This window comes from Scleropages formosus, chromosome 17 (genome assembly GCF_900964775.1).
Source record: "Scleropages formosus chromosome 17, fSclFor1.1, whole genome shotgun sequence".
NCBI lineage: Eukaryota > Metazoa > Chordata > Actinopteri > Osteoglossiformes > Osteoglossidae > Scleropages > Scleropages formosus.
Genome location: NC_041822.1, coordinates 9,215,166 through 9,233,703, shown reverse-complemented (window position 1 = coordinate 9,233,703; position 18,538 = coordinate 9,215,166). Strand labels below are relative to the sequence as shown.

At 40.3% G+C, this 18,538-nt stretch overlaps 1 protein-coding gene across 3 annotated transcripts in view; it reads right to left on the bottom strand.

Annotated features, from left to right (window-relative positions):
• The window catches only part of LOC108938650 (regulator of G-protein signaling 3-like), a 74,673-nt gene that overhangs the window by 18,934 nt on the left and 37,201 nt on the right, over window positions 1-18,538 (bottom strand). For all 3 annotated transcript variants that reach the window (XM_029259557.1, XM_029259556.1, XM_018759447.2), the window contains one exon: window positions 4,934-5,677. In XM_029259557.1, the coding sequence (XP_029115390.1) occupies window positions 4,934-5,677 (744 nt within the window). The remainder of the gene's footprint in view (window positions 1-4,933; window positions 5,678-18,538) is intronic.

The following is an 18,538-nucleotide window of genomic DNA, read 5'->3' as shown; positions in this document are numbered from 1 at the left end:
CAGCGAACCCAGCCAAGTACATGTGTTATTTTAGAATGGGAACAGCGTAGGTACATTATCTGTTTGCATATCGGATGTTCTCTGGTAACTACTACGACTCCAGCCTGGAAGGCCTCTGGACTGCAGCACTACACTCTGACCCAAATAGTGGAATTTTGTCATCCTCGCAATCATCTTCCCCAGCAAAAACAAACACTGGCAAACATCAGCATCCAACATTTCACTGCATGATCCTTGAACTTCTTCACTTGTAGCCCTATATTTATAGTAGATCTGTTTTTTGTTGTGGGGGGCGCGGTGGCGCAATGGGTTGGACCTGGTCCTGCTCTCCAGTGGGTCTGGGGTTCGAGTCCCGCTTGGGGTGCCTTGCGGCGGACTGGCGTCCCGTCCTGGGTGTGTCCCCTCCCCCTCTGGCCTTATGCCCTGTGTTACCGGGTAGGCTCCGGTTCCCCATGACCCCGTGACCCCGTATGGGACAAGTGGTTCTGCAAATGTGTGTGTGTGTGTGTGTGTGTGTGTTTTTTGTTGTGACAGTCCAAAGGACTGTCCAAGTCAGTACATAGAGGTTATCTTTACAGATATTTATCCTCATTTTGACCCAGGAGCAGCAGTATTCAATAGAATGCCTTTAGGCTGATCATATCATCATGAAAACAAGCATGGTCATCAGAGGACCCAGCAATCAGCAGCATGGTCCCTCCATCAGTCATCTCTGAAAAACTACTTTGACCATCCCCATTGTGACACTCTGCGGTGGGTGAGATGAACTCTGAAATACGAGGCCTCACCACCATGCACTGCAGTACACCTCGACATGTCCTGCTGCCTGGCCCTGGCCTTTACCACAGCAAAGCAAAGCTTTCTGACAGGTGAAAAAGGACGATTGACCAGTGCAGCATCCTGACAAATCAAACTGTGTCCTAAAATTGGACACTCATTGTGCTCACTTTGTCCAGCAGAGTGCCTGAAAGGAACTTCTATTCTTTGATGCACAGAGCCTTTGCTGGATCTCAAACTTACAATCACTTTTGGCACACACTAAATTAATTCTAAATTGTAATGTTTTGTGAGACCAAGTTAAAAAGGATTGAAACAGGAGAAAATGCTCTCACATGAATGACCCATTCCCCACAATTCTGTCTCCTTGAAGTCTCAGGAGAGATGCACCCCTAACTTGGACACATCAGAAAGCAACTCCAAAGAACACCCACACATAAGTTAAACTACAAACATGAACAGTATATGAAAATCAATCAAAAACAAGCTGTCAAATGCAACCCACCAGTCCTTTGCCTCTGCTGTTCCTACCAATCCTTGTAGGGACTTCTAGTTCAAACCTTCAGACAATAAAATGTGCCTAAAATAACCCCCAACAAAACACTGAAACAAGAAAGATTACAAATTAACACATTTATTGTTGAGAAAGTAATAAAAAAACTTTACTTTTTGTGAACATTGCCGCAAAAGCTATTTTTCAGGGTTAACATGTACGTGCAGTACGTGGAAACAGTCACTAAAAAAAACTTATCACACGTATTAATAACCCTTTCTTTCTCAGGATGGCAACCTTAAAAAAATCCCTGTGTTGCTAATAAGCAAACTACAAAAACTTTATCTATTACATTGTTCCTTCCTTTTAACCCTTTAATTTAATTATTCATGATATTCATAGTACCTATATTGGGCAGCAAGTCCCCTGCAGGACTACTCATAAGGTCCTTTAAATAGCAAGGCAATATGAGACCTTTAGCACAAGTAGGCTACTTTAATGGACATGGTCTGATGCTGAGGTAAGAAAGACCTTTCAAGTGGTGAAGGTCACTTATGTACAGATATGTAACATATGTATTTACGCTTGCTCTGGTGGTTAAATGTCATAACCCTGCTGACATGTGTGCTTGACACTGATAACCACAAACACAGTGCTGTGAAATATTGTGGGTTGTATGTCCAAAAGAATGACAATAGATGAGACCAGGGAAAAATAATGTACAAGATATGATAAACTAGTGTTCCACATACCACAGCATAATCCACACGAGTATAAATGCAATACAAGCATGTGTAATCCTTCCTTTCTCCTAACCCTGGCATGTTGGGTACAGCATCACTAAAGCAAACTTACCCCTGTCATTTCAAAGCCTTAAGGAAACAAAAAAAAACATGGATACACTATTTTGTTTAAATATTTTTGTTGCTAAAGTGAAAATGTCTATGTTGTGGACTGTAAAGTACTTCAGATTTAGTGTAAGTATTTATTACTCTACAATATATTGCTGGTACAAATATGATATATGGATAATTTGCAGGAGCAATTGCTTGCATAGTTGTAAGCTGAAAGAATATCACTTCAGCAGGTGAGGTCACTAGATGAAATGATCTAATCAGGAAGGCTGGCCCAGTACTGGGAGTTACACTTAGACTCTCTGGAAGATGTAGTACAGAAACAGACCATAAACACACTGACAGACGTCATGGACAATGACTCTCGCCTCCTCTGCTGTTTCAAGAACCTGTACATATACATACCATCAGTTTGCTGTATCACAGACATTTATCCCTAGTCAGAATTGCGTTTCTAACATAATCACATATACTAATTCTTCCCTGCTCGACTGATATTCGCCCATCTTGTCCTGCACCGAATTATTATATTAAATACACGTTGTTCATTGTAGGAAAATTATTTCAATACAAATGAAACAATGCAGGGGGAGATGCAGCCAAAAATTACATTACTTGGGTATATAAATTATTTCATTTGTAGATTCACTCATCCAGGGAAATTTACATAGGTACAGCAACCACATGACATAACGCCTGGGATGAAAATGCATTGATCAAGTCACTGTATATTATATATTATAAAGACATTATATGGTAATTATACACCTGGTTTATCAATGCTGAATTTAGCATTAATCATTGTGTTTATTAATCATTTGTGTATAAAATAATGAAACTGCATTCAAACTGAAGAGCCTACTACTTCAAGCGCAGTAAATCTGCTGTATAGTTGTAGCAGAATTTAATCTTTGAAAAAGTAAATGTCAAGAGATGGTGATTTGAGGAGGGCCAGATCACATTTCTGCAGTACAGATAAAGAGGCCTGTGCAGACACTTAGAGAGAAGGGCTGAATAACACTAAGATCATGGTGGCTGAGCATTCTGATGGGACTTGCTGCATCACTGCCCTCCGTTACACAAGACGGAGGATCTTTAGCACCCTCTGGTGCAAATCTACAAATAATGCAAGAAAGAAAATCTAAACAATTGATGCAAAAACTTCATTAAGCATTTAATTTGGAACACATGACAAAGCTATGAAATCTATTGTCCTTTTGCCATAGTTTTCACCATTACTATACAACTTACAACACAATTATATCTCAACCTGTGACAAATTCAGCAAAAGCAAATATGTATCTATAGAAATAGGCTTTACTCTAAATTGTATTAATAAATAAAATGAACAACTTCACCAAAGTTTATTGGATCCCTTAGCTGGACTGCCAGCAAAAACCCAAATCTTCCAGCAGATCTCTTTCCTTACTTATCTACCACAGGGGTCCATGACTCTGGTCCTACAGATTCACAGGATGAACTTCACCTGTATTTGAAGTGTCCTGTACTGGTGTGTGTACACACACACACACACACATCGGAGCCTAACCCGGCAACACAGGGCGCAAGGATGAGGGGGAGAGGACACACCCCGCCCAGGACACCAGTCCGCCACAAGGCACCCCTAGAGGGACTCAAACCCCAGACCCACCACACAGAAAGACCCAGCCAAGCCCACTGCACCACCACGCGCTCCCTCTGTACGGATGTATTGTTTACATATACTGTCTAAACTAGTAAAACAACTTAGGACAGTAGTTATGCAGTCTTGGCCCATCATAATAAGAAATGCTGTTAAAGAGCAGAAGGTCAGATCATTTTCACTAGAATTATCCAGTACAATGCTTCTTACAATAATGGTATGGTTGAATACTGATCAAGATGAAAAATGAGAGGGTGAAAGTATTAGTGACAAATAAGATCCTCCAAAAAGCTTATTTTACTAACATTTATAGTAGTGGTCTCCCAAACTCTTCATTTCACAGAACTCTCTAAAAAAGGTCACGTAGTCATCATTAGGGGTCAGAAATTAGCTGGCACAGAAATGGGTAAAATAAAATAAAAAAGGAACACATCTTTGACCCTGTGAAATTATGAGAACAAAAAAAAGCATTCAAATCAAATAAGTTAGTACATTTCTTACAATCATTGTTATTTGTGAGAAGGCTGTGGGGCTGGGCAGTAAACCTGTAGGAATGTTTCCACCTACATGCTTCACAAAATGTTTGTAAATAGTGTGTGTTTGGATGTCGATTCTCTGTAGTCCTTCCCAAAAGAGAATAGTGCAATCATTCTGCACACGGTGTGTTTAGATTAACTTACTTATTTGTTTTGTTCAACCAGACAAAGTCACACACTGTTCGAAACTGCTTGTCCCAAGCGGAGTGACAGCAAACCAGAGCCTAAAGCAGCAACACAGGGCACAAGGCTGGAGGGGGACAGGACACACCCAGGACAGGATACCAGTTCATCGCAGGGCACCCCAAGCAGGACTCAAAGACTCAAGACTCAAACCCCAGACCCACCAGAGTGCAGCAGGATGCGGCCAAACCCGCTGCACCACCGCACCCCCCAAACAAAGTCAAATCCATTATAATCCATTAAAGCCCTCTGTGACAATACAATAAATCTTACACGGCAAAATTTTAAACAAGTACTTAAGTCACAACTTCTCTAAAAACACCCTTTCACCTTCAGATCTTCCTGACTAGAAGGATTCAGAGAAGAGCAGAGAGGACGAAAAGGGAGAGGAGCTGAAGAAACAAGAAAAAAATAAAAGAGCAGCAAAAATAAAGGACAGGAGACTGACCTTCCTCCCAGAAAAGAGCATGTACAGCTGGTGCATGGAGCCTCCGTTCTTGGCTAGCTCCTTCTTCAAGGTCTTTGGGGAGGGTAGGGTCCAGCCACCCTTGTGAGTCCCTGCCGAGTCCAGGCAGTTGATGGCGTTGTCGGATGTGAAGCACGGTGCGCGTGATTCCTGCAGCAAGCTTCCCTCACTGTGTGTGCGCCGTCGCAGGGAGCTCTGTACGCTCAGCCCCCCCCGGTGCTTTTCGCACGACGGGGCCTCCACCATACTGCGCCGCTTGCCATCGCGGCATCCTAGGTAGAACTCATCATTGTTCCCCTCATCCTCCTCCTCCTCATCCTCCTCCCCATCAGTACCTGGCGAAGACAAGCCATCTGCACTGAAGGAACGGTCAAGCCGCAGCTCAGGGATGATGAAGGTGGGTGGGGAGGATGAAGGCAGGGAGGCTACAGCTCTGTCCTCCACTCCCAGAAGCCTCTTTCCTCCTTCCTCCTTCTCCTCTAGCACCTCATTGTCTTGCCCTTTCTCCCTCCGGATCTCGGTGCCTTTGCAGTCTCCCCTTGCAGGGATAGGCAGAGTGTGGACCACCTTCAGTTCACCCTCCACTGAGGCACGCACTTCCTCCAGAGGCAGTAGCTCCTCTGGTTGGGGACTGGCCATGATGGGGGAGCAATCCTCTTCAGACCTTCGGTGCCCTGAGACCAGAAAACTCAGCTCACAGTGCTCGTCAGCCTTGGGCTCCAGCATCTGCAGACACAACAGCACACTTTACACCTTACTTCAAAATTAATTAAAGAACTTGCAGGAGGAGTTGGACAATATAGCCAACATTTACAGAAATTACAGGACTTTACTGGGTCCTACATTAGATATTAGACATCACAACAGCAGCCAGTTACCTGTTGTAGCACAAAAAAGAACCAGCTGTACACGACAAATCACATAAATCATACAACCCCCTTCTGCCATTTCCTGTAAAAAACCTCCCTATAACAAACATGTAGCTTAAAAGACAGAACACAAGAATCTGCATGAATTTCCTTTTTCTTTGCAAAATTTGACAAAATAGCTTCAAAATAGTTTAACTGGATAAAACTAAACTGCATTCCTAATTACCAAATGCTGGTTTTTGCTGAGGAGATATTTGGAGTCACATTAACCACTCATTTATTGTTAAATATGCACTCACTGATTTATGCAGATACAATGTCAATCTGATCCTTTGCACTGCCGGTCAATATTTATGATAGCTCCTATAATGCGGAAATAATGTGACTGCCATTGGCATTTGTATTAATATGCTTTGAGAAATGGGAAAGGATATTTTGATACGCAAGGACACATAGGAATAGGCTGAAACATTCAAAGTCAAAATAAACAATTTTTTCAACGACGGCGATATCAGAGCTGTGAGAAAAACGTCTATCTCTAGATTAATAAATCTGCTGAAGCCTGCTCTCCATAAAAGAGGACAACACTGACAGATACGAATCCACTCTACACCTGACTGGCTCCTGCACACAACAAAGCTTGTGGCTGACGCAGAACATTCATAAAAACTCCTCTGTTCCTGTAAGCAATGACTGATGACCTAACAGATACACACCTGCAGGAAGAGCACTGCTTTTATTACATCTTTTATTTAGGAGACACCTTGTTAATTGCAAACTCATCTTACAGTACAACGAAGGGCATTTCAATGAAGTTCAAGCATATAAATACCATACGTGCATTACAAAATACACAATTTGGGCTTTTTTCCAATAGAGTTGCCTGTTCCATTCTAAATAAAAGTAATTATGCATGCAGTTCAGTTTTAAACTCATTAATGAACTTAAAAACCATAAATCTTAAATATCTGTCTTGTAAGTAAAGTGGAAAGGTCTTTCTTTTTCCCAGAAGTCCTTACTAAAGACATATCACAGAGCACATGGCCATTTAAATTGTGTTTACAATGAGAAAATACAACAAACTAAGCAGCAGATCAGCTAAATTGAGAGGAAATCAAACCAATCGGATGTTAAAGTAACAAAATTCTCATGACAACTTTGTCATGTCAGCCTTTACTGATACTATACATCTAGCTCAAAAAAGCCCATATAAGACGAATATAAGGGAAATCCATCATGCTGACAGAAAACTTTACTCCATGATACTTAATATAGCTACTACTAGGGTTGAAACAATTCCTTCAGTAGTAGCTTGATTAATTAAAATCCTCAATATTAATTTTCAGCCTTGAGCCCTTGTTCCATTTATTTATATCTTTCATTATTGTCACACACATCACTGTAGAACAGCAAATAGCAGGCCAGATGGTAACTCCTGTTGCATTAAGTCCGATGCTGTGAATATCATATAGCCGTACGGGTTGAGAGACAGAGGGTTTTCTTTTGAGAAGTGGGAGCTGACCATATCTCCGCTCCACACTCCTGACCAGTCGTTGTGATGATGCATATTTCGTTGGTCTTGCTGACTGCCACTACTTCTATATGTGTGTGTGTGTGTGTTCTGTTGTTGTTCTGACCTCCTTCAATATTGGTTATTGCCTCCTACAAATGGAAAAAAGCCAATACTTAATATTTTATTGTTAACTGAAACCACATGCTCCTGAAAGGCTTACATTATTGCTAAAATGTATTGCATTTTAATTAGTACTTCTGAAGTTGCACTATTTTATACTCTTAAGTAGAACTTGGAATGATAAAATATGTAAATAATGTTGATCAATTTATTTTTATTTATGTATTTTATTTTATTTTATTTAAGTATTTGATTGTACCTTCAGAAGTAGTCGCCCCTCCAGATTTGCAAATTTCAAATTTGCGGTTTCAATCATTCACAAGTTAGCTGTGAACAATTAAATGGGAATATTTTTGGAGCTTGCCGAAAGATCACAGAAACTCGCAGATGACGCGTAAGACAAAAACATATAAACAATAATGAAAATGATTTGTATTACATAAAATCATAAAATATTGCATTATTTAATATTCATTAGTGTAAGTGCATACTATATGTTTAATACACACACACACACACATTTTCAGAACCGCTTGTCCCATACGGGGTCACGGGGAACCGGAGCCTACCCGGCAACACAGGGCGTAAGGCCGGAGGGGGAGGGGACACACCCAGGACGGGACGGGACGCCAGTCCGTCGCAAGGCACCCCAAGCGGGACTCGAACCCCAGACCCACCGGAGAGTAGGACTGCGGCCCAACCCACTGGGCCACAGAACCCCCCTATATGTTTAATATAAAAAGTTATTTTGATATATTAAAAAAAATAACTGTGGGTTCTACACATCTTGGCTTGAGTACGCCGCGCATCTCTGTCTCAGCAACCAGCCCCGCTCACGTGTTAGCTGTCTTGGTGAAAGTTGAATCGCTCGTTTCTCGCAGTAACTTTGAAACTTTTGAGTGCCATTAATTTTGCATTTTTAATAATTGGTCCAAAATGTAGTGCCCCCAGTGCTTCTGAAAGTGTTCCTAAGAGGAAGAAAGCTGTGATGACTATGACACAAAAGGTGGAATTGCCAGATAGGCTTCGTAGTGGAAAGTCTACGAGTGTGGTTGGTTGCCATTACGGGATAAATGAGTCGACCGTTATATCAAGAGCAAGAGAGAGAAATTCGCAAACCCGTTGCTGCAACTGCATCGGGTGCTAAAACCCTTCATCAAGTGCGGTATACCCATATATTTCTTGAATGGAAAGTAAACTTCTGTGTGAATGCAGGATTGCCACTAAAAGGGAATTCCTGTAAACTCAAATATGATCATGAAGAAGGTGAAGGACATATATGATGCTCTAAAATCTAGAAGTGAAGGCAAAGGTACTAACAGCGCTCCTGATTTTACTGCGAGCAAGGGCTGGTTCAAAAACGAAGTGTAGGTTTGGCCCACATAACATAAAAAATAAAGGTAAAATTTTTTTGTTATCGGTCAGGTTAGCAGACTGTTATGGGTTGAGCTTAGGGGGGACCCAAGTATTATTTGTGAACTTTCACATTTCTGGGGGTCTTTCGCCCCTAACTCTCGCAAATGTGAAGGGGTAACTGTAATCTGAAATATATTTTTGGTAATTTACTGTATTTCGGTAAATGTGTTCTCTTAACTTTTCAATAAAGATGCTGACTTTTATAAATATTTGACTTTTATACCTACGTGAACGATGAACCTCGGTGCAGCAAGTGGTAGGTAACAAACTAGGTTTTCTTGAGACTTAATGTCTGCAGCTATGTCTCTTTCTCTTAATGTAATTAGCTTTGGACAGCATTTGGTACAACAAAACACAAAATGCTGCAGAGTACATTTACATTTATTCATTTAGCAGATGCTTTTGTCCAAAGCGACGTACATCTCAGCAAAAATATAATTTATGCATTACATTAAAAGGAGACATAGCTGCAGACATGAAAGTCTCAAGCAAACCTAGTTCATTACCTGCCACTTGCTGCACCGACGTTCATCGATTAAGTAGGTGCATCAAACACAGGATAGACAAATCCTGATACCCTCCCAGCATTTTTTTTTAAATATTATAAGATACACAAATAAGCAAGTACAATGCCAGAGTAGTGGCTGAATAAAGACTGTATCTGGGGATGCTTATGGAGTTACGATGTGTGAACAGTTACACCGTAAATGAGCTGGAAAGATCTTGGGCGAAGTGGATCTGGAAAAGGTGAATTTTCAGACCCTTCTTGAAAGTAGACAAAGTTTCCACAGTTCTGAGTGACAGGGGAAGGTCATTCCACCACAACGGACCCAGAACTGAGAACCTCTGAGCCTTACCTTTCGTGCGCAGGACCACCAAGCAAGCAGAAGTAGACAAGCGAAGGGGCCTGGCTGGGGTGTTGTGGTTGATTAAGTCTTGTAAATAGCTGGGAGCAGTTCTACTGATGCATTTGTACACAGTAACAAGGGTTTTAAATTTGATTCGGGCAGCTATAGGAAGCCAGTGCAGAGAAATGAGTAGAGGAGATACACGGGAGCACTTTGGCAAATCAAACACAACTCGTACAGCAGCATTCTGTAGAAGCTGCAGAGGTTTGATGGCATTAGCAGGAAGGCCATATAGGAGAGGGTTGCAGTAGTCCAGATGGGAAGTCAGCATGGCCTGGACAAGTAGTTGGGTGGAGTCAGTAGTGAGGTAGGGACCGATCCTACGAATATTATGCAGGATGTATCTGCAGGACCGGGTTGTGGCTTTGATATGTTGAGAGGATGACAGACTCACATCAATCGTTACTCCCAGACTCTTAGCAAAGGAGCTAGGCGAAATGAGTGAGTTGTCCAGTTTGATCAACAGATCGTGACAGGAGGACAGGCCAGCAGGGAGGTAAAGAGTCTCTGTTTTGGAAAGGTTGAGTTGGAGGTGGTGATCATATATCCATGAAGAGATGTCCGACAGGCAGGCAGCAATGTGTGCAGAGATGTCCGACGCACCAGGTGAAAAGGAGAGGAAGAGCTGGGTATCATCAGCATAGCAGTGGTATTTGAATCCATGCGAGGCTATGACCGGACCGAGGGAGGAGGCGTAGATGGAGAAAAGAAGAGGACCCAATACCGAGCCCTGCGGAACCAGTTGAGAGAGGCAGAGGAGAAGAACGAGAGCTCCACCAGACTACTTGATAGGATCTGTCAGAGAGGTAGGACTCAAACCATCTTAGTGCTGCACCTTTGATCCCAAGCTGGTTAAGAGGAGAGAGTAGAATCCAGTGACTGACAGTGTCAAACGCTGCAGACAGATCGAGGAAGATGAGGACCAAGGAGAGGGAGGCAGCTCTAGCAGCTTGGAGAGCATCAGATACCGCCAGAAGGGCAGTCTCAGTGGAGTGACCAACTTTGAAACCAGACTGATAACCATTGAGAAAATGGTTCCGGGTGAGGAAATCAGACAGTTGATCACAGGCCGCCCACTCTAGGGTTTTAGACAGGAAGGAAAGGAGAGAGACCAGTCTGTAATTTTCAACCAGATTGGGGTCCAGGGTGGATTTTTTTAACAGAGGTGAAATTAGAGCGGTTTTGAAGGCAGCTGGGAAACAGCCAGAGGAGAGTGAGGAGTTGATGATTGTAGACAATAATTGTGTTGTTGTAAAGAACCAGAACAGCAAAAAAAAAAAAAAAAACAACAATATCCAATCATAGTGGAATCAAGGAAAGGGAGAAAATATGTTTAGCAAGCTCCACCTTGACAAAAATGGTGACTATAGTAAAGATTTGTAAGGACCAGGTTGCTTAATCTCAGGTACAGTATAGTACTCAATGTATATGGGTCCAGGGACTGAGAGACTAATGCTCTCATCTCTGTGCCTGTTTCTCTTTAAGTCACAACTCCAGGGCTCTACATGGGAATATCTGAACAGGACAGCGTTGCAGTACTCTGTCCACCTTGTTGCTGAGGCCAACACGTAACATCTCAAATGTCTTTTTGAAAGATCAATATGACCACTACATGTAGATCAGCTGAGTCTTTCCTCTGCACTATGAAACACAAAACTTGTGAACTAAGTTTAAATTGCAGCTTCCTTTTGAAGGAGATAGAGAGTGGAGCTACTTTTTTGCTCAAGCCTCTTCTAGGACAGAGGGTATGAACTCCAAACAGAAGTGTGATGGGGAGTCGATCATGATGAATTACTTTTACAAAAAGCTGTGCAACAACAGCAACACATATCTTCTCAAATTCTCAACAGATTACAAAGAATGGCCGAACACAAAAACTCTGTTGAAAGTCATTCCAATTTGCGGTATTTTCATAAGATAATAATAAACAGGAAGTAGAGACTGAGAAAACTCCAGAGAGGAATGCACACGGGATCAAGTCCCAGGTCTTTCCACAAGGGCAGAAGAACCTTGCAGAAGCAGGGACCGATGGGCTATGTAAACAAGGTCTGGCTACGCAAGTAGGGAGACTGAGATTCATTAACAGTGCCTCGTGTACAGCTCCTACCCCTTGTTCACATTCAAACCTCAGCTCCAGTGGGAACACCCACACACACATGTCTCTTCAGCACTTTTTCCTCCTTGAATTGAATCTGTCCTCAATATACCTTGGTCTTGGTTTTAAAAAACAAAACTAAATACTAATTTAAATAAAGCTATTAAAATGTACTGTTGTGTTTCAGCTGACAACTCTTGCAAAAGTCACACCATCATACATGTTCCTCCCTGCAAGGTTCTTGGGGAAATCACGCCAATTCTTCCATGTTTTTAGCACATCAAACGGAGCTCCCAGTGGTCCTGCTGAGCAAGAACTGCAGTGGCAGTCAAATTACAAGTCCAGTGCAGAAACAGAAACTGTCTGTTGTGCAGTTGTTTTGTGACACTGAAACTTGAAACTTTTTATATCACACTAATGACAGCAAATTGTTTTCCCAACCAGAATTGCAAAACTGACCTTTCCCGGGAAAGGCACCCCAATATGCTCATGCACAGGAAGGAAATAAACTTGCAAAAATTCCTTGATCTCAACCACGTATATTCTTGGAGTAATTTTGTGAATATCATATACGGACACGCTTGTCTAAACATCTCTTTTGGTTTTTACATGTTATTTATATGACAGTGACATTATGACATAATTTATAAGATTGAATTTGGACAGCATTATGAACTCTGTTGGTCTGACTGGGACATATAAAATCACAGGTATGGTTATGTTCATTGAAATTTGTTTATGATAAACCTCAAATCATGGAACTGTGAGTAAAACAAAGGTGTTACACAGTATCAAGAAGGTCATACACAAGACACCTGACACTAGTTCCTGTTAAAGGTACTTCTCCAGGTAGGACAACCCAGTCACAACCCAAGAAGAAATTATGGCCTCTAAGCCTCTGCCCTATGATCCTGCCTCCTCATTAAAGCCGATGAGAGCAGGAAAAGACAACAGGCTCCCAGGGTAATTTAATACTTCTTAGTTCATTCAATCAGGGCACAGAGGGACAGCATCTTCCACAGACTTTATTCAAACAAATCACAGGGCCAAAGGCAGCTGCTGTCAGCGCCTCCAAGGTTTTCTGCCCAGTACTAAGACGTCACCTAATCTAGGTCCAACTGCCCACCACCGCAGGACATCCTCATAACAATACAATTTATTGGATCAAATTATCAAAATGTACATTTTTTTATGAATAAATGGCAGTTTGATAAACTAGTCCAATGAGGTGAAGTATATCCCAAGGACTATCTGTGCAATGACCATGCGACTTGAAAGTGTATGGTTGTTTGTTTTGTTTTAATAATAGCTTCAAACAGACTGTGCAATTTAAAAGCTCTGGCCTTGTGACTCCACAAACAGCACACAATTACTCAGGCTTTAAAGTCATCATACTTCACAGCCCAGGGCAAGATTTTCACAACGGAGGGCTCATATTTTTAAGCTTAATCCTTTACTTGTCACTTGACAAATGAATTCAAATAATAATAAATGAATACTCTACTGTTTTGTTTAACTGAAGCTCAGTGTATGCAACTGTCAATGAGGACGAAGGAATTTTTTGAAAGTTTGACCAAATCACACACATCACAGACATCACAAATTCAACCTGTTTTATGCAATCTAAGCCTTGTACTACCCAATTAATTTTCTACATAATTCTATTTTTTGTCAGCATTACATAAGAACTAAACTAAAACTATATTGGTATAATTCACAAATTGTCAAAAAACATCCAACTAAACAAATGAATGATTTAATGACCGTACTGGCTCTGCATATAGGGGAAAAACAACCATATAGAAGGAAAAATGATGAGAGTGAGGGGGATCAGAATGAACACCATCTGAAATTGCCCACTTCTGTATTTCTATAAGCAGACATGCTTACCAAGCATTAAGAGCATTCTGCTCCGGAAAAGCTCCTGTGACAGATAGACCCCAAACCTCTCATTACACTCCATTACACTGGAAACAGTGGTTACAGTCACTCTGAAAGGGGTTCTGGGAGAAAGACCTGACTTCTGACCTCATGATTACACTACCAGGTGCCTAACAATGTGGTGCTGTCCACATCGTGAGGTAGCATTATGTCTCACAAGTCTGAACAGCTGCAATTTAAATGGCTCCCAAAGTGTTGCTATCGTCAGCGATCATGATGCATAACTGGCTACAACTGTTCGGCAGTTCAGTTTCTTCTAAGCTCTATGAATCTCTATAGCACTATAGCCAAAAAAATAATAGGACACTCAGACATTCATCAAATAATTCCTTTCCGTAAGAAACTAGGTCTCCACCGCCCAAGACAGAAATTGCTAATGAATATAAGAAAGCCAAGCACATTTCAGCTACATTGCCATGAGCCATAGCCATCTACTGAGTTGTTAATATTGATGGGTTTGTGGGATGCTGCTGAGTGATAATATAGGAATGTCTTAAAATACTCTGGGCAGACAAATTGTTATACGAACAAACCTGTTAGTCCTCCTATCAGGGCACTTCCACAGATGAATTTGGAAACTGGAAATGCCAGCAATGAGTTTCCCAGTTAGCAATATGTTAGGAGGATTTAGTGTATTCTAACATGCAGACATGTGACTTAAAATATTACCAACTCATAAGCAAATGTAGACTGAAACCAAACTAAAAACTATTATTACAGTATGCACCACAGCACATACTAGCAGGTTCACATGAGGATGACTTGTTTGCCAACATATACCATATCTCAATGTACTTCATTATGCATCAGCATTCAAGGGAACATTTTGTTCATTACCAGTACTCCATATTTATATCAGTTCCTCATCTAACTGGAAATAAATACTAGTGTTGAGCCTACAGTATAATGAAAACTAATTAGGAGGACACATTGCAAAATATTTCTTAAGGAACAGCTTCACAAAAGCCAGTTGCCCTGTAAATAACACCTACGTATTTTGTATTACCGCATGAAGAACTAAATGTGACATTGACACAAACACTCTGACGCAGTCATCTCAGCATCTCTCAACACGAGTCATTAACTTAGGGCCCATAATGACAGCAGTCTCCCACACCAAGACAAACACCTGGACGAAAATATACCACAGTGCTTCGGCATGAAATAAATAGGAGACTGTAGAAAATTTCCACATGAAACACACAGGAATACAAAAAAAGGTATTAATAAAAATGCATATTTAATAAAATGAACAGGAATATATTTCAGCCCCTTTTATATTTATTTATCAGATGCTTTGCTCCAAAGTGACTGCCAATGAACTCTATGTAGTATCACCAGCTCACACACCTTATTCACCAAGGTGACTTACACTGCTAGATACACTACTTACACTGGGTCACTCATCCATACATCAGTGGAACACACTCTCTCTCTGTCACTCACACACTATGAGGGAACCTGAACAGCATGTCTTTGGACTGTGGGAGGAAACCCATGCAGACATGGAGAGAACATGCAAACTCCACACAGACTGAGCATGGCTCCAACTCCCGTCTTCTTGTACCACCCAGGCGTTGTGAGACAGCAGTGCTACTTGCTGTGCCACCGTGCTGCCGCTTTTAAAGAAGCAAATAAAATGAACGCCTAAAGATTCAGATTTTGGATGGAAAATGGGGTAAATAATGAGCAAAATCTGCGAGACAACTTCCTTTTGTCAACGAAGAGCTTGGTTATTTTGACAATTTAACTTAAACACTTCAGTTTCAGTACCAAACGGTAGAAGACATCCAAAACCTAATAAAAAGAAACACAGACACACTTACTACTTGAATTTTCATCAGTTGCAATGTGCAAATTAATTAATTGTATAAGGGTTTATCTGGACTATGAAGATACTGAAATCATGTGCAGACAAAAGGAGGTAAAGCAAAACTGAATACTTCCCTGGAGCAGGCCAGGGCAGCTGGGTGTAATTGGGCTTTTTTTTTTTTTAAATGTTCCTTTTCTATTGCTTGTTTTTGGTTCTCTCATAGAGAGGCCATGCCCCCAGGTTGAGTTTGTAAATAAACTTGTTGTATGGGAAACCCTGCTGTCTAGCACCTCTGTGCCCATGTGGCTACCTCCACTTCACAAAAGGTCACATCCAATACATTGTAACAAAGAGCCAAGAACCACCGCCTATGCTTATTGCTCCCATCAATGCTGTCACCTTCTGAAGAAATTAAAGGCAAACCATTAGAATAATAAATATGCTGGACCTCCTCTTCACATTCCAAACTTCCATTAATGTAATGTGGCTGGTAAAAACAGAGAGACACAGTCCCATTTTTTGTCATTTCAGTAATAGAAATATTAGTCAGAATAAAGTTTTTTATTGCTCTTCACCATTAGCTCATTGTTTGCTCCTCATTGTGGAATCTAAGCCCAAGGCAGCCAAACTATTTAAATCAACACCAACAGAAGTGATGCTGGTGTAAAAGGTGAAAGCAAATAAACATTAATGGGGCAAACTGAGCCGAACTTATTGTTCCATTAAATAAAATAATGAAAAACCTTTTATTATTCAAGTCTCTGAGGCAAACTCAAAAATGTATATGCGACATATGATTTCATTTTTCAGTTCATAATTTTGACTTATTTGTAATTAAGTCAGCCGTCATTAAATGAGAGCAATTCGACAAAGTGCAACAAAGAAAGAGGTTAAAAAAGCCATTCTGTGACAAAGTCATACGAGCAACAGACATTCAACAATCACTGACAAATTTTCATTTCAAGTGTTTCATAGCAATTCCCTATATTTAAATTAACTCATAATCTCAGTATTTCCGGTTTAATAAGAAATGGAGACCACTGGTGTCTGTAAAGATCGATTATGAACATCTATTTTTAATATTCTGATAGAAATCTTTTAACCAATAACCCATTATCTCATTTTTAATGAGACAAGCATGATAAATATTAGAGAAATCCCCATTTTAGTACATTTTTCCACCCTCTGAGAGTGGGTGCACAAAGTAGCTGAAGTTTATATTAAACATCTGTTGAAAGATGGGTTTTCATTATGATACTAAGCAAAATCTTATTTGGATACAAGACACCTTCACAGAATAATCAACTAACTGACTAAACAAGATTCAGGTTGGGACAAACTGTGCAACTCAGGTCACTCAAGAGGGAAATCCATTTTAGTAGTCTAATGTTTAAGTAACCTTTTTGCAGAGGTTCTTTATCATTCGTTTCACGGCCACACACAATGACAACAGCAGAATAAGGGGACGCAAGAAAACTGGCTGGGAAGGATATTGATCTATGGCTGCAGCAGACCACAGAGGAAAGGGCAATATGAGACAGGTGAAGTACTAACTCATTGGTGGGATTGTAATGAGCATGATCTGAGCCAAGTTAATTAATTCCCACAGTGTATTTAACAACAATGTTTGTTTGTTTGTTTGTTTGTTTGTTTGTTTGTTTGTGTGTGTGTGTGTGTGTGTGTGTGTGTGTGTGTGTGTGTGTGTGTGTGTGTGTGTCACATAGCTGTTCCTGAACTTGCACTGTATTAGAAACTAGTGACAGGTGAAAAATGTATATATAGCAAACATCAAACATGCATGAATACACACAGACACTTGTGCACACGCACGAAAACCACGTCAGCGGGTGTTCCTTTGCGGTTAAAAAAAAAAAAAAAAGCCTAGAAATGAGGAAAGTTATGTGAAAACTGGAGAGACTGGTATATAACTTGGTCTATCATAGTATTTTTATTTTACTAACATGCCACAATTACCCCACAATACATGTTATTTTGATTTGCACTTGTTTAAATGTGCTATTAACTCTAGGTAAGCTAGAAAGGACATTAAAGTTCTTTATTCAAATAATGACAAAAAAAATTGGCTAATTACATCAAACTTTGTGAAATCCAGAGTTAGCAACTGATCAGCAAATCACATCTTATTATGGACTTATAGAGATGTAGTGTTACCCTCCTCTAGTTCCACAATGTTAACCATGACTTTTGGAAGAACTAGCTTCCATCTGAGAACTATAAAAATGTAATAAATAAAACAGATTTATTTTAGAATCCTTTTTAAAACAAGTGACCTTACTGAGGTCTTAAAGCTGTCCGTAGCAGAAGAGTAAGTGGGATAATGCACATTAAATTCACTTAATTAAAAATCACAGACCAAATTACTCCTTTGCTTTGAGTTATACAAAGAAAGAATTCATCTGCAGATAATTTAAAGCTGTAAAAGTCAATGCATAAACCGCTGAAGAAATTTATATGTTTGTATTTGTATACTTTCTGTAGTAAAGATAGTTTCTATAGTTTACATCGAAACTGCTGTAATTCTATTTCCAGGAAAGAATTATGTACTTTGTATCATTCCAGATAAGATATGTATACTTACGCTGCAGTATAAATCATAATCAAGCACATCATTTATTTTGTTTTTATGAGCATGACAAATAATAAATGAAGATAATTAATAAAGTTCAAAATCAGCAATTTGTAGTCATACAAATGTAACTGCAATCATTATGACTGATCATATCAGATGTTCAAAACTGCAGAAATGGAGTTACTTTAGGAAATGCATTTTGGTTCAGTATTGAGTTCACCTCTCCTTTTCAGACTTCTGGAGATGAAAGAAGAAAAAATGAAATAGGCCAAGTTTCTCTTCAACCTTAAGCAGACACCGGATGTTTCAGACTATTGACGCA